Genomic DNA, 23,728 nt, shown 5'->3' on the forward strand with positions numbered 1-23,728 from the left:
CCCAAACCCCAGTAGCCTCCATAAAGCTAACCATTCTTTACAGTATTACTGTCCTTTACACAGCTTGACAGATGGAAACAAGATTTCCCTACTGTTTGCACTTCCTTTTATGAGTTATTTACTTTTTTTTTTTTTTATCTGAAGCGTGGATTTCAAACACTACTGTGCCCACAGTTATAATCCTAGGGAATCCAGTCACTAGCTGTTTGTAGCTTACTCATTGTTTAAACAAGCCCACATCATGTTATAACTATGTGAAGAGAACTAGTCTATTTGATATAGTTTGGTCTATCCTACAGCAGCAGAACTATCCTACTTTTTAAACATGATTAAGCCCAAATTTGCTGTAGTTACTGAAGTTGCCACAATAGAACAGGCAAGGCCAAAATAGGTTAAAGTACTTCTGTAAGAAGTCTCATGATCTTTGAAACTATTTGTCATACTTTCTTTCAGAGTCTAGTCTAAGGGCTATGTACTTAAAAGGCAGCTCTTCAGTTTTAGGATTCACTTCTCCATGCTAGTGGCAATCCTTATCCTATGGATCCAGTACCAGCTGTATGACAAACCTTTAGCCCAATGTTCATTAAGGCTGAGACATCAAAAGAAGCAGAGCCCAGCAGGTAATGGGGAAATGAAAAAAAAGGATTTAATCTACACTTGAGTTCAAAAGGTACAGAGAGAGGTAATGATCAGAACACAGGAAGGGCAGGGACAAATGAGCCAAGGAACTATATAAAGAAGTACAAATGAGACACCAAGCCATTATAATATGCTCCTTGGTTTATGATAGGTGATTGTTTGCCTTTGTGTGCTCATAAATGCATTTAAAATAAACAGAACATTTCCTAGTATAGGCCATGGCACTGTTTTTTTCCTGGTAGAAGTTTTAAGGATGCCATAGGTATATTAAGATGCTGACATGTAAAACTCAACAAAAGAGCTGCAAACCTTTTCCTGTTATTAAACAAACGGAAAGTAAATATTCAAGATTGGGATATATTCCATAAGAGGATGTTCTGGGGGGTTTTTTTGTATTTAAAAACATATATACTTTTGGCAACGAATTGATTTATTTGGTTTATTTCAGGTTTTAGGATGTGATGATTTAGGGATTTATCTTGATATGCTTGTTATTTTGTCCTTTTGTCAGTTATGACACATGAACCTAGACAGCATTTAGGATGAGCTTTGAGACACATTTCAGATAATGTCTGAATCCAGCAGGATTGTTTATGTGCTTAAAGGCAGACAGCCATGTAAAAGCAAATTCCTGGATCAGGCATGGCTTAGATTAAATGGAGTGACACCAAATTTTAATTTTGTTATACAATAAAAATAAAACCTATTCTGTTCCCTTAGTACTATAAATGAGGTAAAAGTGTTGGAGACAATTCGAGATGTTATACTCACATCTATGGGAATTATAAATCACTAGTGCCTAGTTTGCATCTGGTCCTGGAAGCTGCCTTAAAATGGTCTGCTACATAGTATTCTCTAAAATCTGTTCCATCCTTACATTTAACAAAACTGAAAATGCCTGGGAAACCAGAAGATAAACAGTGAAAAAAGTCTCTCTTCTAGGTTATTCCTAGAATGGAATTCAGTAATCTTCATTTCAGATCCTTGGAATTCCCTAGTATTTGCACTAAACCACAGGCCTATTATTAATGACCTATTATTAATCTCTGGCCTGTTATTAATGAATGGGCATGCAAATCATAAAAACATCACAGAGAACGTGAACTGATACCTCTGTAGTCTTACAGGTAATCAAGGAAATATGCAAGAATGTCACCAATTTGGCAAGATAAAGGTGACTCTAGATTTGCTGAGAAAATGAGCAGAGTGATGACAGAGATCCTCTTCTGCCAGTGCACACGAATAGGTATTTGGAGTTGTAGCCTGGCGCTTCCCATGCCTCCACACTCACCGCTTTGGCAGAAGATGAGCACACACTTAAAATGGAGTGCAAACCTCGCTCTTCACAGTTGCCATAAGGTTCCCTTGCCCAGCCAAAGCAGTGAAAAGCATCTTCAGTAAATGAATACCAAGACCAAAAGGCTGTCTACATACAGTTTGTTTAAACTTGCAAGCATAAAAGAGAACATGTGCTCAGTTATCGTACTTACGTGCACGCGAGCATAACTATGCTTTCCAACACCCATTAGATACCCAGAAAAAGTAGGTAAATATTAGACATCAATATTTGAAGAAAATGTAATGAGCAAAGCAATTATTTTACAATTATGCAGGCATATCTAAAAATCTGAGCCATGGTTTTGGAATCCGCTTACATCTGAATACAAAAAAACCCCTCTGCATAGAAAAACTAGAAGCCAAACTGAAAAAAAAAAACAACCCACACTAAAAATCTGAAAGCTATTTCCAAATATTTATTCCTACGAGTTAATACGAAGCACATAATAATTTGAAAAATAATAAGAGAGGCAAGGTTGTAAACATCCAGAGATCATATTCAATATCCGAAACGTCTGACAGGTTTACAGGACCTTTTTCTGAGAGAATATGATGTACAAAGCGAAAGGTGGGGTTTGAGTTCTTTGTACTATTCACTGCCTTTTTAGATAAAGAGCCAGGTGCATAACTTCACTCAGTTGAAAATCTATCTTGTATTTACATCTTTTAATGGAGCATAGCATTTTTATGTGTTCTGCAGCTACCGTCATTGAATTTATAATTGAAAATTGCTGAAATATGGACATCTAGTGGAGACATCTAATTATTACAGTTTTCTTTCTAGTGAAAATGCAACAAAAATTAAATGGACTTTTACCGATTATCTTGCTGGAGCCTGGAGTTTTGTGGTTGCTTTTGACTGCCTGGCTCATTGCTTAGTTGCATGACGTGAAGGTGACAGAGTCAGAATCTGCCAAAACAGAAGCTGTGCGTCATTTAACAACTTACCTAGGTGATTGATGAAGCAGAAAAACTAATGACCTGTGAAGGAACAAATGTTTCTTCAGCAAGAGGTAAATAAAGCTGATATGGGAGCTCAAGGGATGGGCAAAAACCAGAGGTTGTAAGTGCCCCTAATTTCCCCTGAAATTGCAAGCTCATAACTTTTACCTTAGCTTTGATGGGGAGAAGGAAAGCAATAATTTCAGGGGTGTTTAAAGGGTTGATGCACTGAAAATGAATGTTTATATTTTTAAACACATAGAGTTTGTAGAGCTAGCTGTGAGGACAAAAATATGACACTGCACTGCAATGTCTGCAGAGACCCTGATGTGATGGGATGTCAGCTGGATCACAAGGTTTTATAAGAATTCCTCATCAAAGTGTTTAATCTCCAAGAACACAAAATCATTTTCCATGTCTGAAGTAAGTATGCTAACTACATACTCATTTTTAATGTTCTCTTTTCTCATGCTATTCACTTTATTGCTGTCCACCTCGGGATTTCTGCTATTGTGGGATTTCTGACTGGGTTGATACTTGGCCAATATTTGTCTGACTTCTCTTTTTTTGTCTCCTGTGAAAACCATCTGAAACTAAGCAGAAACTAACCTTGATTTATTTCTTTAATAAACAAAATTAAGATACTGCATATTAATAAAAATGAAAACTATTCCCTAGTTGGTTTTTTTAAAGTTTCCAAAAACAGTCCCGTATCTCTGTCAAAGTTAATGTAACCAGAATTTCCATGGGAATTTCTGTCAGTCTGGGGAAACGGGAACCAGCTAATGTAAATAACTACATCCCATCCTCCTACTACTGTTCAAATCACCTTGTGAGAAAGGAAAGAGCTTTATTGAAAAGAAAGTGTCATAATCTTTCGTGGACTACAACTAGTATGGGGTAAGAAAACTTTACAGGAACTTTCTGTGCAAACCAGAGACAGAAATTAATCTAATGACAAATCACGACTTGAATTTCATGGGATTCTATGCAAAAATAGTTTTTTTCATATGCAATCCAAAATGACCTAAAGAATTACCTAGGTAATTCTTTTAGGATTTTATGACTATTTCCTTGAGAGTGCTACATAGGCAAATAGTTTTGCAGGCTGACATTTCTGTTTCTTTTAATAAGCTTAAGAATGTAAAATATGTATTTAAAGAGTACCTGGCCTGTATGTTTTGGCTGAGATAGGACTGGGAATTAACTTCCCAACTCCCTGTAAAAGTCTCCAAACATCCAGAAAACAACCACCTTGGATAACAAAACTCCCTAGCACTTTCCTGCATATGGCAACTTAATTTTACTGGCAGTAGAATCGTCATGGCATGAAAATTAGTTAATATTAGCTGTTAAATATTAGTTAATATAGTATTAAATGAGCTCTGATTGCATAAACGGAATATTTCCTCTCAATTATTCCAGATGAACTTTGTAATGAAACAGTTACAGTGGAAGGACATAATAAACCACACAAAGGCTGAGGGTACATGATTGCAAATGCTTATGCAGATTTTGAAGTATATTACCACATATGTGGTCACAGAAAGAGTTTAATAAGCCCGATGGTGGGTGCATGTCTTTCCACTGTAAATATTCTTCAGTTCTACTTCTCTACCACCGACTGAGAAATCCTGTAACAACACGGAGCAGAAGCTAGCAAATTTCCCCTGGGTTAGTTCAGGGGGACTACTGTGCATGCACTAGTGTCCCCAGATGGGACAGTGCTATAGGAAATTCTGGGTATGGCAATGTAAACAACAGGACACTGAGAGTCAGGCAATGGACATCTGAAAATCATGCAGCAAAGGCAACTGTGTCAAAGTTTAAGGCAATGCATTTCTAGAACTGAAGGGTTACAACCAAGCTATTCTCATCATGATTTGAAAAAGAGAGTCATATGAGTCTTTTCAGAAATCTGACATTAGTTTGGACCTTAATTTAATAAGGAACAATGGAATAATTCAGCAGAGCATCAAGAAACAGTAAGCAATCGAGTACTCTGCGTTAGAAGCCATGAATTGACCAGAGCCAACATGAAACAGTCTGTTCTCATAATGACATTCCTGAACCAAAAGACTGTGAAACAGAACTGGAAAGTTGAAAGATGATTTAACAAAAGCTGCAGGCTTTCGGCCTCTGTAGGACAGTACAGAGTATTGCATTTTCTGCCGCACTGCAGAGAGATCAGAAAAGCTCCTGGAAGGATAAATCCTGGAAACTCCCATGAAAAGTCTCTTCGGTGCTTTTAGTGTGGTCCTTTCTCTGACGGCAGGATAACTTTATTTGAACTGTTCCTGAAAGATGTTTGTCTAACCTGCTCTTAAATTTTCCAGTGGTGGACATAATACAATCCTCCTAGGTAATGACAGTGTTATCCACACCTCACCGGTGCCATATTATTTTGCAATTATAATCTCCTTGCTCCTCCTATTATTTCCCAGTGGTCATGCAGAACAATGTATGTCTCCCTCTGAAATGGTCTACTTTGCCCATTTTACATTTTCTAGATTTGAGTTATTTCAGTCTTTTCTCAAAGGTCACTCTTGTCACTTTCTTCTTGACTCTTGACAGAAGTATGACATTTCTGATTCATTCCCAGTTTGTGATTCACTATAATCTTGAGGATTTGCTTTTCAGAGCTACAGCCTAGTCATTTAACTGCCGCCTTGTCATTTGCTGCCTCATCATAAAATAGATCCATATATTTGTGAAAGTGTCTGTACAATTATTGATATTCTAAAAAAAAAAAGGCCATGACTCATCTTAAAGACAGCTTGTCCTTCAGATAGCAAAACTTCTGGCTGAAGCACAATCTGGGTTTATAATCAGAAATGAGAGCAAATATCTGGTTGAAGAAATATGAGTGTAATTCACATGATGGACTGAATGGCGTAGGCTGCGGTTTCCCCCTCAAGGTTGTATGAAGATAATGAGATGTGAAGGAAAGCAACTGACCTATAGCTTTTTTATGTTTTGTCTACTTCTCTTGTAATGTACGTCTCCTGGTAATGTGTCTGCATAATGAGAAAATTATAGATATATCTAGCATAGATATATCCACTTCCATTTAAATGAGACTTGACAAGTTTAGAAGGAATTTTGAAACAGCGACATCTTTGATACTGGCTTACTTTCGTGTTTTTACTCAGAATACTTTAACTCACTGGTATTTTAATGGTAGAGCTCTAAGAATGAACCTGAAGTTATAGCATTGCTGTGTACTTTGAAGACAGGAATACAACAGGGTTCTCTCTGTGGTTTAGCTTCAACACTTTGTGTGTCAATCAACGTTCAAAATAAACTAACACTCATGAGCTGGTCTATAAAGTAGACCTCAGTAGGAAATAACTGTAAGAACACTAGTTTAGTATTCTGGTGCCTGCATCACATTTCCTATGTGGCCTTATAACTATTACCGCGCGTCACGAGTCTGCCTGGAAAATGAGAATAAGAGACAAAATACCTTGTTATGATGTATTTTTACAACTTTTCATCATTGGTCTCTCTGTTGAAAATCAGACACACTTCTCTACTGAGCGGCTGTCTGTCTCCCTGGAGCCAAAATGTCTTGATCCTCTCTGACAGTGGCATTTCACAGCATAACCTCAAAATACAGAAAGGCAGTTGCATTGCAGTTGCATGTACGATGATAAATTTGATGAGCAAGGCTCAAACTGCTAACGACTTCGCTGTTTATCAAAACAGAAAAAGGGGTGTTTGCTCCTCACTAACTACTGAAAATGTGTGCTTTTTATTCGGGTACCTTTTTTTTTTTTTTTTTTTAAGTTGCATCACCACGTCCTCCCGAATCCAGCTCTGGTAACAAGCAGCACGATCAGTTACCTCCGTGAACAAGCCGTGCAGTAGCACTGCGCTATCCCGGGCGGCTGTATGAGTCACGGCCACGCCAAGGGTTTGTCACGGAGCCAAAACCAATCGCTTCAAGATGAAAATTTTCCCCCTGCCTCACCTCCCACAGCTATAAAATTCCATCCACCCATGCATCTCGAATGCCCCTCATTATGGAGCTCGTCATTCATTTCAGGATGGGTGTTCCACACAACCTGTCATTTTTCTCTCGCTTTAATTATTTTTGCATCTCCAGTACCGGATGGCTTGCCGCCCGCGGACGCGCCTGCAGCTCGGGGGCCGGCAGCGCGGGAAGCGCGAGTGTTTTAGACATAGAGCGTAATATTTGCCTGCCTGCCTACCTGCCTTTATGTTTTCCTTTCCCTTTAGCCTCCAGTAATTCTCCATATCTCCTTCCTCTCCTGAAATCAGTATAAAACACATATTCTATATCAAATGTGAAAAGTATTTAATTCTTATACCAGCAAATAAATTTTGGAATGAAGTGATGCGAGGTAAACAGCTGCAGAGTCTTTGTTATGTTTATTTCTCCTTTCAACATTTTATGCAACTTTGCAAAAGCGTTTTCTTGTTTTTAAAGTTCATGAGGTTTTATAAATGCTTGCATAATACTTTTAACTTCAGAGTGGTTTCTTCCTGAGTAAAATAAGCGACATTAAGCCTCTTATGACCAAGTACCATTTCACCACCATTCTTATACAGTAGCTTCACCCATCTCTTTGTTTTCTATTATGCATTGTCACAGCATTGATACCCAGGTGTTTTCTTCTGCATCTGCTTTCAAAAGTCTACTTGGAGATGCTGTCTGACAGGTACTTAGAACTGAGGAAGAAGACACAATACTCTCCACTAATTAAATCTTTGAGTGCAGGTGTTTAATGTTGAACTAGTTACCAGAAGCTAAGCAACAAGCTTTTAGGCAAAGCTTAAATGCTGCAGAATTTAACTTATCTTTTTTCAGCTGATCTTGGAGGTAAACATGTTATAATTGTAAATAAGTTAATTGTCTGATGATATAATAAAGATTTTTCCTTTTCTCTGAAGGGCTATTTTGGAAAAGGTATCCTTTCAAGAAGTCGACCTGTGTACAGCATTTCAGATCCTTTACTGGTTACAAAGTGGCAAGGTAAGTAGTGCCTATTTGTGCTTTTGTTGCTATTCTAATAGTACTTTTCGCTTTTCTTCACTCATTGAAGATACATACTTATAAATTACACCCAGAAAAGTAATCTCTCTACTGGATCAGATGAAGGCTCTCTCCCCCTGTACCATCTGATGATGGCCAGTACAAGATCCCTAGGAAAAATATAAGAACAGGAAACATACACCAGTAGCTACTTAGTGCATTCTCCTGGCCTTCACTGATTTGTTGCTTAGGAAATCTGGAAATAAAGGTATCATTCTTGAACTTTTCTTCCTAAAAATACCCAGTTTCTCTTGGTTTTAATCTCTAGATTTTAGTGTCCATGAAATTATGAGGCAAGGACTTGTGAGATTTTTCGTCTGCTTATAGCCAATTACACCTGGTCTGCTCCCAGTTGTTGGTAGAAAGACTGTCTTTTTACAGGCTGGAGAAACACAGTGTATTCAGTTGTTTCACTTGTGCAAGGTGTTCAGTCTTCACTGTCTCTGTACCTTTTCTAGGACCTTTTGTAGTTCTGCTACGTCTTTGAATACAAGTTGGACCAAAGTGGCATAGAGGATTGAAAATATGGGTAAATACTAGGCCACAGATTACCTCAATGCTCAAAATCGCATGAAAACATTTTTATATTGATGAAACAATGTATGATTTTTCTTTATACAGGTGCTAGCGTAAACATGCCTATAATTACGTCCAAAAAGTAAGTTAATTCACATTATTTTGGGTGGTTTTTTAGAAAGCAAATTATTTTCTTTTATGTTCTGTCTTACTGGTTTTCATATAGTTGGCTGTATATATGCTGGTGACTTCTATCTCTTTTCTTTGTATTTTACTTATAAATCACATTAGAAAACATAGAAATAGAGTAGGTGATATTCAGCATGGTTTTTCATATCATCTTGCATATATTAGTTGCAGACTAGAAGCCAAGATTGAATGCATGCATAGCAGTGTGGGTAATTAATTCATAATAGTATCAACCATAATAAACTTGTTCTTCAGCTGAGGAGGGGAAAGAAGTTTCTAGGGCAGTCTATTTAAAATAACTTTCCTATTCCTTATTGACCTAATATAATGTGGGTTGAGGCAGCTCTTGAACTTTTATAATACATAAAAGTTTTACCTTTTTTTTTTTAAGTCTCTATTAATATTGATAGCTTGTACATTTAAGAAAACAGAGTGTTGGACTACATATTTATTTTGTTCTGCTTAAATAGCACATGAACTAACTGCAAGAACTAAAAAATTTTACTTAAATTACAAGTTATGCTCCTTTGGTACACAACTTTAGGAAAGACAAACAGCAATATTGCTACTACTGCTAGTACAGTTATTACTGCTTGCAGAAACACTGTCATTCTTACTAGTCTGTGACTGCTTTATGTGTCAGCAAATATAGCTGAGCATCAATGAAAGTGTCATTACATTGGGGCAGAAGGTGCTTCATAATCTGTCTTAGTAGAGATCTGTAAGTGCGAATTATATGGTAATTAAATCATAGGACAAAGAGGTGTCTCTAATAACAAAATGTACAGCACTGAATTATATAATCTTTATTATGAGATGTCAGAGGGACTTACTTTGTGTTGTCACATGCAATTTGCATTTAATTGTCTTTGCAGTTCTTGATTACCTGGTCTGTAATCGCTGTGTTAAGATTTTGTTTGGAGAAGTAAAGAATATTGTACCAGAGTTGTCCAGGTTTGAATAAGGACCATTGCACTCAGCTACCTGTAACTTTCACAGAGTGAAGATTAATGTCTTCAACTGCATATTAGTGTTATTTTTCAAGAAGAAATAATTAAAGGGGCACTAAAAACTCTATCATAATGGAAGAATATTAGAAATATTTACAGTTTTCAGCTACTGTCTCACTGAAAGGATTATTGTTATTTCTGAGATGTGAGGGTTTTGGTTAAAACTGAAGGTAGTTTCTGCTTAAGATTTTTATGCTGGTGTTTTTGCTACATCATTGCTGTCTTAAAAGTAGTTAAAACAGAGTTTGAAGATACTGTTCTCAGTAGTTAGCTGTATATAGGTGAAGTACGTGAGAGATCTATATGCAAAGTCTTGTTGCATATTTTAGTTGTGCAAGCCCTGATACTAAGATGTTCTTGGAGAGAATTCAAGCTTTAAGGCTTCCATGGGAGAAGGGAGATTTTTGATTCCTGAAACTGTATGGCAGTAGTCCTCAATGTTCCTGTGCAACATTTTTGGTAATGGTGTTTGTTGGCACAGAAATCTAAAAGGCAAAATAAAGCCAAAGAAGGTAGCAGAATCGTGATGTTTGGTCATGTCCTGAAGACTAGAGTCCTATTACACTGTGCATGTTGCATAGGAGGTGTGTGTTCAGGTTTGTTTTGTGAACTGTGCTGAATCTTCTTTTTTAAGATATTAGTTCAAGTATATAATGCCCTAGAACTTCTCTTTCTTTTACTTGTTTACTAGGTACCAGTGTCACGTTCAGTGGGCTAAAAGTATTTTGCAAGAGCAAGGATTGGATGACTGCTCGGTTACCAAAATTATTGAAAATTACACTAAGCCTCTTGAGCTGCCACTTTTGGAAGAGGATGGAGCTGAAAAAAACAGTAATAGCTGCAACAGAATGGGCCCAAATACAGAAAATACGGAACTTTCCAGACAGTGTTCTACAGCTACTGGAAATGTAGTAGCCCAAAGTCCTGAAAATCAGAATGAAGGCTGCAGGAAAGCCTGTTTGGAAGGCGATGCAGCGTTTGATCTCGTGGCCATGTGTGGCTCTGAAGAACAGGAGCAAGGTGACTTGAAAGAAAGAGCTGAAGTGTCTTGCCTGAAGCATGGTTTTCTTGTGCACTGCGGCTGCAAGGCTAAGGAGAGCACTGAGCAAAGATCTTGTGAGATGGTCAAGTCAAATGAATGTGCTCCAGAATATGTATTGGTGCAAGAGGAAGAAGAAGGTAGCTTATGTCCTGAAGATGATGCACAAGAAAGTGTAAGGATAAGGAGTATCCTCATCTTTTAGAAAAATTATCAGTGCTATTTTCAGAATTTAGTATTTTTTCCAGTTTAAAGTTTTAGTAATATAGTAAATTTTTCTTGTAGCTTGTCAAGAAGGAAAGACTAGTATGCAGAAGAAATCCATTTAGGATTTTTGAATATTTACAACTCAGTTTGGAAGAGGTATGTTTCAAGTACGGTACAAATTGTTTTAATCTGAAAAGTAAGTATTAATCTACATTACAACATAATAAGTTTCTAAAGTACAGGGTTCTGCAGTGTCTCATAAGCATTTGGATTGGTTTAGTCATTAAATTTATTTTTAGTAACCTGTGATAATTACATGATATGGTTAAAAAAATACTTAGGGTCCAATCCCATTCACTTTAGATGAATAATCCCACTGACAAAGAAACCAGTGATAGGATTTAAGTGTAGAAATATCAGGAGTATAACATTTAAATAAATCCTCCTTCAAATGTGCTGCTTCTAAATTTATTCACATGTGTTAGTTTTAACACTGTGCCTTCAGGAGTCTGCAGCACATGCATAGATTTTTTGTAGTGCTGTGTCTGTTGAAATGCAGAGGTCATGAAGACAAATCTCAAAGAAAGCTTTCAGGCAATTTATTTGTCTTGATGACACTAGGATCCTTGTATGAAATTAATTTGAGTCTTTTCTTCTTGCATGGAATATAAACCACAGAAAGAGTCTAGCTATGAGTTAAACTTACTCTGTTTATTTTTTCAGGCTTTTTTCCTGGTGTATGCTCTGGGATGTTTAAGTATTTGTTATGGTGAGGTAAGAGCTTAGATTAATTCTGGATTACTGGGGATACCATTAGGTTGAATATGTTTCGATCTGAAATTTTTACCTACTGTGGCAGTACTTTATGCTGTTAATTCTGAAGGAGGAAATACTATACAGATAATTAGGAAGTTTTTCCTATAAATAGTGGTATGGTCTGAAAATTTTATGTTTACCAAGGCAAATGTAGTTAAGCACAGCCTTTCTCTAGAGAAAGGCGGTTGTTGTAACTTCGGCAGGAAATATCGGGAAAGCAAATATAGGAGAAAAAATATGGCAAATAGTCTCTTTCCTGAAACAGGAAAATTCCTTGGAGTTTTAAGCATTAATCTATACAAAACTCCTGTTAATGTAATGACAAAATAATTGAAACCTATACTTCTAGTTTAAGATTTATTAGATTTTTATTTAAACAAGGGCAGTATGGAACTGATTGTGAAACGCTTAAAAAAAAAGCACTGAATGGAGTAACAGGTTTCTGTCTTGTATTTAGGGATTCTATATTTTGTTGCCTGAAGTTCATGCTCTTTGCAGTAGACTCTGTGATAGTTGATAATTGGCTGTTATTATGTTCTACTACACATTCTTTATTTGCTTAATTAATTTTCTTAATTACATTAGTGCCTTTGTGATTTTTAGGAGCCCCTAACTATTTTGAAGCTATGGGAAGTTTTTAGTGAAGTGAAGCCCAATTTTAAAACTACCTACATGGCATATCACTACTTCCGCAGTAAGGGTTGGGTCCCCAAAGTTGGACTGAAGTATGGAACTGATCTCTGTGAGTAGCTTCCTTAAAAAATGGAATCATTTGTAACTTGCAATTCATTTCAAGCAGTGTAAGCCTCCAGTGGCAAAGATTAATTCAGCAGTGAGGAGCTGCATGACTGAAGCAGGCTTTGCTACTTGCAGTTGGCAGAAGATGTTTTTGGCTAGCCTGTGGGTTAGCAGTGAAGTTAGGATGTGAATGGAAAATAACATCACGTATCTAGTACCCGAAGAGATAGCTCGAAAGACCTGTTGTTTTGCTTCATGAGGTTAATAATTAATACAGGATTGCACTGAAATTCCCTAGCCAAGTTTCTCTGTCCGCTTCTAAGCACATCTTCTGCAGTGTTAACATGAGGGTTCCTGGAATAGCAGGTTTGCATCTAGATCCCAATTCACATCAAAGTCCATGCATCTCATTATTCATCCCATTTAATGGAAGCTGGACTGCTGCTGAGCTTACTGCTAAAATTGTTTCTCTGTGTATTTTTATTTTGTGGGGCGAGGAGGCAGAAGGGACCTGCTTGGTTGTTAATGATAGGGTTTTTAATCTTGCAGGAATAATTAGTAGTGTCCTTAATCCCTTGCTAAGTAATTCAAGAACTAAATTCAGCTCACGTCAGTATAAACAGTACAGTAATGCCTGTCATTACAGGAAAATGTGCATAAAGGGAGATATTTTTAACATATGCATGCAAGTCAGCAGGTGTTTTAATACTCCTGATGCAGTTATATAACTTGGGGGTTTGAATATTTGAGTATGTCAAGGTTGTGCTGAGCTGACCCTTTAGATCAGCATGTAGGTTTGGCTGAATTCATGATCACTGTTTACCCTGCGCTGTAGAAGGGGTTTTGCTGTTGATCATCTGATGTATATGTGAAATTGATACTAGTTTGTTCACCCTTCCTTTGTGTTGTGGCCTGAATTTGTTGTTTAGCACATCACTGCCTTTGGATTTGTGCCCAACAGAGGAAGTGGATTAGTTTAAGGCTAGTAGGACATCTGCCTTACTCCTGAGCTCCTCTAGCTTCTTGTTCTCTGGCAGTAATTTCTTAGAGTTGGCATTACTGCAATTACTTACAATGGATAATCTGCAAATCATGGTCGTCACTGAAATGAAGTGCTGCTCGTCCTTTCCCTGAGAGGGTCTATGCTGTATAAGAAAAGCTGTGCTAGTTAAAGAAGGTCCCCTCTTACAAGCTCCTGACAAAGGGAAGACTGTGTAACCATCCATATATATATATATAAAAATGTAACCATTTGGTGCAGTTACAGCAGTCTAGCTGCAATGTCTTGTGTGCCTTTGCATAAAGAAGGAACTTTAATGGGTCTAGTGGGCAGTATGTAACAACTTGTGCCCCATGCCTCTCCTAAAACTTGTAGAAAATGCCTGCTTGGAACAGAAATCCCATGGTTTATTGTGATCTTTTCCTTGCACTCCAGTGGTTCAATGTCTGTTGCGAATACAGTGTTAAAAGCACAAGGCTGTTACAGAAAATTTCCATTCTAAACTTTTTCATGCGGCAATTGCTAACTGTCCTTTGGGTCTTCTACTTCATCTTTTACCTACCAGTCCCCTGCCCTGAGTCACCCTGCTGCTCCCATGGCTTTTTTTGTCTCTTCTCTCTCTCTCTCTCTCTCTCTCTCTCTCTCCAGTTGTTGGGGCAACTTAATTCTGAGCAAAATTTAAGTGCTGAAGTTTTGTAAAACATTTGAAAATATTTATGGTTCCAGGTATTAAACTCAGGTGGAAACTCTGTGATTATCTAACTAAGGTGCTTCTCTTTCATTGCAGTGCTGTATCGAAAAGGCCCCCCCTTCTATCATGCAAGGTTTGAAGCTCATGTTTCTGTCTAATTTCTTAGTTTCAAGTTAGTAAACTTCTCTCTCACAGCTTTAGTATCTTCACTGGATAAGTAAATAACAAAATTTCATTTAATTCATGTAACAGTAAAAATTAACATTAAAAATTAGAAGTTGCAATGAGGACTTTTAGCACTATGATTAATTCACTCAAAGTAATTTGATTTAGTAATACTGACTTTTAAAAATATATGTTATGGATAGTTTATGTAATTTGGGAGAAAAAAACTTCTAAGGGATGATAATTGTCTTTATTTGTTAGCTAGTCAGATTGAGCTCCTAGATAATAAATTGATTATAAATGTCAGACTGGCATTCATAAGAGAATGCTACAAACAGTAGAAGGGGCAGGGCGGGAAAGTACCAGTGAGCATATTCACAACTTCATCTTTTCTCCTCTTCTTCTGGTAGAAAGAGTCTTAAATTTCATAACTTGCTTACTGCATGCTGGCATATTGTTTAATGCCAGTTTTTAGGCTGTAATTCTTAAGTTTCGTGATCTTCCTACAAGGACAATTCACAGAAGGAAAATTACCATATCTGCTTTGTTTTCTAGTTACTCTGTCATTGCTGAATTAGTTGATGATAATTTTGAAGGTCCTCTTCGCAGACCACTCAACTGGAAGTCCTTGTCTGGGTTGAACAGAACAACTGTTAATGCTTCTAAGGTAAGAGTATGATGCTAGTTTTAATATAGTTTTAAAATTATAAATGTACAGTTTAGTTCCGAAGAATGGGGAGTTGCAGCGAGGCAGGAAAGAGAATCCTTCTGTTTCTGGTCTGCTGAAGAACATGTTAAGTTGCCAGTATGCAAGCAAGTCTCCTTTTCAATATCCAGATGAATTCAGGAAGGAGCTTATTAAAGTTCTGTCGCCTGTAGGAATGTTAAAAGTTGTGTGAGGAACAGAAGAAAGACCCGAGGGACACTTCTTTCCTGCTTGCTATTTCTGTTTGTAAAGCCCTCTCCATCTACCAGGACTTTCTTTTGAACAGTGAAATGGAAAGCTTCCAGAAGATTTTCTCTGTGACAGAGCCTCAAACAGTACTTCCATACTCCTAGCCATGGTGCTCAGGTGCTGTGTTATAATTATAGTTTATCTTAGAGCAGTATTTTGCTTTGATAAGGAAAATGAGATATGCTTATTGTACAGCTCTCCCCAACTTGGTTTGCAGAAGACATCTTGTAAGAAACTTGGTATCTGCATCTACTAATTAATCTAAAACTTACAAAGAAGGAAACCAGTTGAAATTCATGTATTCATGTTTTCCGTATACCAACAGGAACTTATGTTATGCTATTTGATTAGACCATCTGACATGACTGAAAAAGAGATGTCGACACCAGAATGTATGAAAAGAGTTAAGGTTCAGGTGAGTAATTACTCCTCTCCTTTGCCTGTGTAGCTTTCCCTTGGGGCAGCTGGACAGCTAAGTGTAAGAGCTCCCTTGAACTGCAAGAGCTTCCTTGAACTGCTTCTTGCTCTTTAGCATGCTTTGTTTTTTGCAGGCATAGCTGCAACAAAATAACTAGATTCCTCCCCAAGGCATGAGAAGTGCATTGCAGGCTCTTTAAAGACTTAAGATCTTCTAATCTAAATCTGAATGTTGCTGCTTCTGTGAATGTAAGCATTTGCATGGGGAAACAGGGATACTTTATGGAGGCTGTAAGGTTAGTGTATGTTTAAAAATGGAGAAAAATGTGTGAGACCAGCTTACTTCAGGAACAATAGTAGTCACCTACTAAGATTTCTCAGTGGTCACATAATATATGTAAATTTGCTAAAGGATTAATCCCCACCCCTCAGTGATTATCTGTAGCTTTTTTTTTTTTCCCCCCATAGTAATTACTGGTTTTTATTTCAGGAACTGATTGTAACTCGCTGGGTTTCTTCCCGTGAGCGCAATGAGCAAGATGAACTTTGACTGTATAGGAAAACCTTAATACCATTTCTTTTTTTTTTTTTACCTCATCTTCTCATGCTGAACCTTTGCCTTGGAACAGTTTCTGTTGACATAGTCTGTTGGTATGTATAAATGCTATTTAAAATTAGGTATATCCTCTTTACTGGAGAGAATGTTGTATTGAAAAACATAACTATAATAATGTATATGAAGGGGAAAAAAATTAAAGCTGTGTCCCAACTCAAAATACTTGTTTGTGTTATTAAAACTTCCAGACGTGCAGTGATGAGTAATGGTATTTTTAATGTTCTGACAGATCCAGGCATTAGTGCTGAACAGGTCCTATGGCCTGCAGGGCCACTGAAGTCCAAAACCTGAAAGTCTGCCTGCAAACCAAAGCAATGAGGGATCAAACAGTTTTCTGGGAGTACCTCACTGGTTCTTCAGAGTTGAACTTGGGAATTGTAAGGCTATCTTCATTTTGTAGCTTGGCACAGGGTCCTACATTTCTTCAGAAAGGAGGATTTAAACTTGATAGTCCTCAAGTTTAAGCAGTAAATACAAGGAGTCAAAAAACCTTTTTGGATAACTGTGGTACCATTCTTCAGACAAAACCTGACTTCATAGCCTTGATGAAGTTGCACAAATTCAGATTTGGGGACAGATTTGGTAGTTGCAGTATTGAGCATTATAACACATTGCTGTTAGGTGTCTAGACCCTGGAATTTAGTGGCTTATTTTCACAAGCACTGCTCAGAATTGAGGAACTCTTCCCAGAATGTGCAGAGATTTAAATTCTTTCTGGGATCTGAGCACCTAACAGCAAAGTGAGGTGTTAGATATCTTACCCAAACAGGGAAAAGTGCCTTTCTTCCCTTGGGATTTGCAGCATAAGGTTCCTCCTTGACAATAAGGGCACAATCTTGCCCCATGACAGCAAGATGCCCTGACCACAAGTCGATGCCCTTTACCTTTGTTGAAGGTGGGTTACTGTGCAGAAAATAATGAAGATCCTGCTGAGCTAGTGAGAGAAAGTCAGTCTCTCTCACTTGGCAAGTGTCTGTTTCATCACTGCTTTTTTTCTCTCCTATCCAGCAACTACAATAGTCTACTTTTTTTTTTTTTTTTTCATAGTGAACTTGCCCTGGCCTATCACATGTTGTATAACAGAATGGGACAGACCACTGCGTTTTGTATGGAGTGAGGTACATGCTGAGCAGTTGTGCCTTGCTACACTAGGTGCCTGATGTTTTCTGATTTTTTTTGTAAGATTTAATAATCTAGATTGGAGGTTCCTAAATATAATGTTTACTATTGCTAAGCCATATTTGGAAAACAAACAAACCAACTCAGCAGGTATTCAGTTGTCTTCCAGATAGAGCCAGGAGGTTTAAGTATCAACTACACTGCATTTTAAGTATTGCTGGTTTAGATTCAGGCATTTGAATTTCATCTTAGTGTTTGAACAATAGTTTCCTTGCTTCATCACACTGCTAAGATTTTTGTTTTTCTTCCCCCCGTGTTGTGAGAAAACACATTTGCTACAACAGTAAGGATACAGTACAGCTGGTGACAGTGACACTGTTTTGGATTTTCTTTGTGCTGTTTTCATTCACTAGAAAAGGGAGTTTGCTTCCTGATCACAGGAAATTTTCCAGGGCTGGTAAAAATTCTGTCAGCTTGGACTGTTCCCATCAAACACAAAACCACACAGATAGTAATGATGAATGTAGGAAACTACATACAACTCAAAGGGGAAGATCTAGTGTTTGCTTTCATTTAATACAACTTCTGCTGGAAAGATGTAAAATGAAAATGTTAATTGCAGAATAGCTTTTTCAAGCCGAACAGGTATGTATGTGTTGACTGTATGTGGCAAGGTGTTCTAGCTGCAGATGACTGTACTTCATGTTTCAGTACTGTTGTACCAAATAACTTAGTTGTACCATAGCACTGATACTTGCCATTGCATTTATTTTTTACCAATTAAACTACAGTACTTAAATGAAGTATGTATTCTGATTCACTCAGAAATAGCATACCATAATTTCTTTCTATAAGCCAAATCCTAGCTGAAGAATTCTGACTTGCACTAGGAGTGGGTGAATAGGAAGTCTCCAATGGCAGCCAAACTGAGCATTGCAAGCTGGTTGTCTCTGTTGTGTTGGGTTTTTAATATCCTTTTAAAGGAGCTATAATTTAGAATTTAACAAGAAGTGGAAGAACATGGTGGGAAGAGTGTGTAAAGTGTGGTGTGTGCAGCTGGAGAGTATGGAGGGGCAGGGTTAAATGCAGTTTGTGTATATGAAGGTGTAAACTAGATGTAGACAAAACCCTAATCATTTATGATTACTTCTCTGTCTTTGAGAAAATAGGACTTACATCTAGACTAAAACCAGCAGACTTTGCAGAAATTAGAAGGAAAAAAAGCTGAAATTTGTATTTAAACTAGAATGTAAATAAAGTGAAATTGCACAAAATTATGGACTGTACAGTTTTGACCTCACCTTACACTTCCATGTAATGTACAGTAGGCAGAAGTGCTGTTGGAGGATCTTTTAAATTTTTTTTTAACTTAAATTTCTTAAGTTTTGACTTGGAGATAAATCCTGAGGAGTCTGTTGCTTACCACAGATACTAACAGATACAGACACTAAATTATTATCTTTTAGTACTAAGCATTTGTCTTGGTTTAAGGCATAAATGTGCAAAACGTAAAGAATTGGAAAAGAAATGTATCTGGCAAAGAGGCTGGATTTATTTGTTGTTATATTAGTAATTAAAGAAAAGCAACTTTGCATGTAGTGAATCTGCATTAAATTTGGATTTCAGCAGCAGGCAAGCACAAATTACCTTTTTTTCACCCATCAGTAAATAAGTGTACCAGGAAAAAAACATTTTGGTTTGCTACAGTTTAAGTTAAGTTACCAGTTTGTTTGTTAAAACCCTTAATTACACAGCAGTTAAAACTTCTGATATTAAGTATCTCGGCAAAGCAAGAGCATACAGTGAATGTAAGTAGGAAAATATTTTTCCACATGAATAGTTCCCATAGAAATTTTCTGTAGTGTGTACACTGCATGGATGGTATTTCATTCAAAAGCGCAAGTTCAGTTTCCTGATCCTTCCATGATGTGCAGGTTAACGTGTAAAGGTAACTGTGGTTTTATGTACATTAAGTAGATCATGCATCTTAAACCATGAGATTTGGAGTCTTGAGGCTTCCTTTTCCTACTGCATGTTGTAGATGTTTTAATACAGCAACCTGTTGTTTTCATCACTGTTTTTCTTGATCAGGAAGGGGTACAATGTAGAAATCATTAGCTGTTAGCTCATGATGCAGAGTAATGTATTTAGAAGCTTTCTTTGTCTGCGGGATCACAAATTTCTCTGTAAATTCACTTTTACTCATTTGCTGTTTTCCTTGTGCAGTCAGTATGCTGTTAATGAATGCCAGGGCATATGTGTAGCAGTTGTGGTCATGTTCTTCATACCTAGGAAAACCATCTTGTTAATAAGAGTTAGCACTAATCCACTAATTACTGTGCGTGGAGGAAGATATTACTGAGTGAAATAAGGAAGCGCATGCTTTCCAAGAACTATTGCCACCTTTCTTTAATGCTGGTGCTTACATTTAATGTATTCTATTCATCACAATTTGTACCTTCCAGCCAGGGATACTAGAAGCTGTGAGCATGAAAAAAAATAAATAAAAATGCTGCAGACTTCACAATAATGAGTTCTTATTTTTTTTATACTTACTTGGCTTTTCCTTGTTAACCTTTTTTCTTCCACGTATTGTTACTCCATTATCCTGAAAACTTCTTCCTGCAGCAGTTAGGTTAATTTTGTGCCACCATGTGCACTTCTTTGTGTGGCATTAACTTGCAAGCTTACTTAAAATCAAGTAAATTCTACCACTAATAGGCAGATATAGTTGCTATATGTGCCAGTCAAAGCTCCCAATTTGTGCTAATTCTGCAAGGACAGAAGTACAAGGAGCAGCTACTTAAAATGTTCTTCCCCCGCCCAGTACCCTAACATTGGAGCGCGTGGCACTTACCTGTTCTTTCCTCTGTCAGAATGTTTCTCGGATTTTCCCAAATATTTCACGCTGGCCACTAACAACTTCAGTAATTTACTCCATTCCCTCACCACCTAGTGCTGCTTTTTCTGCTGGCCCTGTACAACAGTACTTGATGCAGACCTGCTCAGACTCCTGTTTGCATCTGCCTAATCCTCAAGCTTCTTCTGTAATTGCCTCATCCTTCTGTCATTTTTCCCTTGTTCTTCCTTGCCCTGGGTCTCATTCCTTGCCTTGTACTGTCAGTGGCTCTGTGAGGCTTGCCTGTCAGCCCGGGGAATTTACAAGGTGTTTTTGCAAGCTGTGAGGACTCTGGCTATCAAAAGCAACCGTGCAACCCTGAGCCCAGTTCAGGACAGCTCACTGTTTTCTTCAAAGCTCTTCTGGTTTGTTAAAGGCATCTGAAGTGACCTATGAGTTCCCGTTTAGTAAGCAAGCAATTTCCTACAGTGTACTTACTTTACCAAAATAATTGTTAAATAAAAATAATTATGAGTAACTTCAAGAGTGACCATCATCACTGCACAGTGCAAAACACCTGGAAATGACACAAATAAATGTTGAGTTCAGCAAGTCAGGGCTGAGTGCAGAGCACTGCAGTGTCTGGGTGACCTGAGCACACCCTTTCCTGAATCAGTTCCTCAATTAAGCAGAGCACGTAGCTTTTCATTTCTGTTTGCAGACTATCTTCGTATTTATAATGCAACAGACTATAATACACTTCTCATTACCATCTGTGCCTTCCAGTTAGCTTCTCCTTTTTGGGAAGCATGTCTTTATATTCTGTCAAGCCCAGCATCTCTCAGCAATGTAAGATATTGTTGGTCATGGCTGTAGCCACTGTTCTTTGTTGCTGGTATATGCCATGCTTCCAGTAAGTGAAAAGAAATCAAGAAAAGTAGCATTAGGCTTGACCTGAACCCAAAAGAGTTACAGGATTAGTTTAGTGCAGTTCCTGTCCATCGAGAAAATAAACAGAGGAGTTAATTTAAGATCTTTTTAAAAAAAAAAAAAAAAAAGTTCAGTTTTCAGCAGTTTAGTGGTCACTGCTCTATTTGTGGAAAAAGTAGGTCACTTTGTCAGGAGGTGGCAGACAGAAGAAAACCAAATAAAAGCTTGTACAAGAGATGCACACATCTGTCCATCTTCTACTAATGCTGCTTTGACATTGTTAATTTTAATTTTAGTAATGATGTTAAGGCACTGGGAACTGTAAAAGTATGAGACACAGATCATTGGCTTTAGAAGTTTTGTAAACATTTGAAAATTCTATTCTAGGTCAAATTCTTTCACCTCCTGGTGCTAGGGAGATAATACAGTATCTCTGAAATTTTATAGCTGAACACATACAGAATTGCTAAAAAATGCTTTTGATTTGATGATTATTTATTTTATAGAAGATGATGTCTACATTCATTAACTTGGACACTTGACAGAACTATTTTCAGACAGGCTGTTTGTTACATGTGCTGTTAGTGATGACCAGTTCCAGGGCTGGTGTTTTCCTGGTGAACAGGCTGCTTTGTCACCAGCTGGCTTGCTGATGTGGCAGTGAATGTTTTAGCTGAGCTGCCTAATTTGCAACACTGTCATCAGGCATTAACTTTAAGGAAAGCTACAAAGAACTCAATGTTCTTGTTGGGACATACTGGTTTAATTCAAAATATGTGGAAGTCTTTCTGTATTTAACTATCTGAAGCAATGTTATAAACCAGCTGGAAATGAGCCTGGCTATGTTTGCCATTTCTGATCACTGACCACAAAGAAGTCATCTGGATGCAAGATCTGGGCAAGAATCCCATCAGTGTGGTCAGCCTTTAAATGCAAATATACCTAAAACTGTTAAAATCTAGGAGAAATAATTATAAATTGCTCCTTGACTTTTCTTTGTCTGTATTCAGCAGCATACTCTTCCCTAAGATGATCTTTTATTTTAGAGCTTTTACATTCCAGCATGTTTATTACTTAAAACTTAAAAATACTCTTTCTGTTTAGCAAGGCCGTAAGTTTCAAGACAGCCTGACACTGTTGTTTAGACTGAGTTGTTGGTAACCTGTTCTAAAGGAGCAAGGCTCTGAATGAGCCCCAAGCCTTGTGGGGTCTGAAATGAAATAGCCCAGTTTATCATCCCAGACTAAAATCTGATACTGCATCCAGCTTTTCAACTACATACCTGTGAGGAAGCCAGGCCTCTCCCACAGAAAATTCCTCTAGAAGTTTATCCCACTGCTGAAGAAGCCCAAACATGTCTGGCTGTACTAGTGGGATACTAATGCACTGTTCCCATCCAGTTTCAGATCTGTGAATGCCCTCTTCGTTGTAATTATACACCACACCTGAAAATAAACAGCAACAGATTGTCAGGTGGCACTTGGAGAATCAGATCCACATCCTTTTTTTTTTTTTTGGTTATTGTTAGAAATGGTGAAAGCTGCTACTAGTTTTCCATGCTGCCTTCCTTTCTTAGACTAGCTATACCCTCTCATTGTTACAATGTAATTTCAGATGTCTTTTGATAATAACGGAAATTCAAGGGCAACAAGGCTTCTTTTTTAAACCCCCAAATTAGATTGACTGTATACTAAACGAACATCTGAACTGAGATTTTGCAGGGTGGTCCTACTCTAGGAAAATCTGATATGATTTTTAATGTGGCTTTTTAAAAGCTTGTGTTTTAATTAGAGGTAGTTTTAGAACTGGCAAAAGGTGTTTAAGTCAAAATTTCATTTAACTTCTTTAAAGTAAGCTGCCTCGCTTTATTTCCCTGTGTCAGGAATACAAGTCACTGCCAGTTCTGTGCAATGTGAAGAGTGGGGTATGACTTTGATTTCAAGCTCTGTGTGCTCACTGCAGCAAGGTGAGAGGGGTTTTTTTGATCTCTGCATGATACTCTTTTTGTAGTGAACAGCTAAGCGCTGAGGAAGCACGCATTCCTCAACAGCAAAGCATCAGGCGTGTGGATGTTGCAGCCTGCATTTTTAACAGGTACCAGACGTTACCACAGCAGTAGAGGTGGCTCTGAAATAACTGTCACGCACTTTGGATTACTGTGGGCGGAGGGGGGAAAGCTGAACCGGGCGTGCAATCCAAGGTATGGGAGGGGGCGGTAGTTCGTAAGGCAACTACAAAGTACTTTTTACCGTTACTATTGGTTATTCCAACGTGAAGGTCAGATTTCCCGTCGTATCCTCTGAAAGAGAAACAGTGCCGTTGGTGAGGATGGGAGCGCTGCCTGTCCCCGTTAGAAACGTCCTTACGCTCTCCCTGTGCCACTTCTCACCCTACGGGGGCCCAAGGCGCGGGTCGGGCAGCAGAGCTCGGCTGCGGCCACGGGAGAGGCGTTTTCATTCCAGAAAAGGGGCTTGATCGGGACTTTACACAGCGGCCGGCCAGC

The 23,728-nt window shown here is 37.9% G+C and overlaps 2 protein-coding genes across 2 annotated transcripts in view; one reads left to right on the forward strand and one right to left on the reverse strand.

Annotated features, from left to right (window-relative positions):
• The first annotated feature begins 7,279 nt into the window (after window positions 1-7,279).
• TSEN2 (tRNA splicing endonuclease subunit 2) lies at window positions 7,280-18,259 on the forward strand. Its single transcript, XM_026857620.1, has 11 exons — window positions 7,280-7,286; window positions 7,817-7,918; window positions 8,600-8,636; window positions 10,385-10,907; window positions 11,018-11,095; window positions 11,663-11,713; window positions 12,359-12,497; window positions 14,281-14,317; window positions 14,905-15,016; window positions 15,630-15,719; window positions 16,212-18,259. Exons 1-11 carry the CDS (start codon window positions 7,280-7,282, stop codon window positions 16,269-16,271), a joined length of 1,236 nt encoding a protein of 411 aa, XP_026713421.1. The 3' UTR covers window positions 16,272-18,259.
• Window positions 18,260-19,001: 742 nt separating this feature from the next.
• The window catches only part of MKRN2OS (MKRN2 opposite strand), a 4,885-nt gene continuing 158 nt past the window's right edge, over window positions 19,002-23,728 (reverse strand). Inside the window, exons 2-4 of the mRNA XM_026857621.1 lie at window positions 23,475-23,609; window positions 22,508-22,670; window positions 19,002-19,744 (exon numbers count right to left, since the gene is read on the reverse strand). Coding sequence (XP_026713422.1) covers window positions 19,528-19,744; window positions 22,508-22,670; window positions 23,475-23,609 — 515 coding nt within the window. The 3' untranslated portion in view covers window positions 19,002-19,527. The remainder of the gene's footprint in view (window positions 19,745-22,507; window positions 22,671-23,474; window positions 23,610-23,728) is intronic.

Source organism: Athene cunicularia, assembly GCF_003259725.1.
Source record: "Athene cunicularia isolate RWA chromosome 12 unlocalized genomic scaffold, athCun1 chr12_part1, whole genome shotgun sequence".
In the NCBI taxonomy this organism is placed as follows: domain Eukaryota; kingdom Metazoa; phylum Chordata; class Aves; order Strigiformes; family Strigidae; genus Athene; species Athene cunicularia.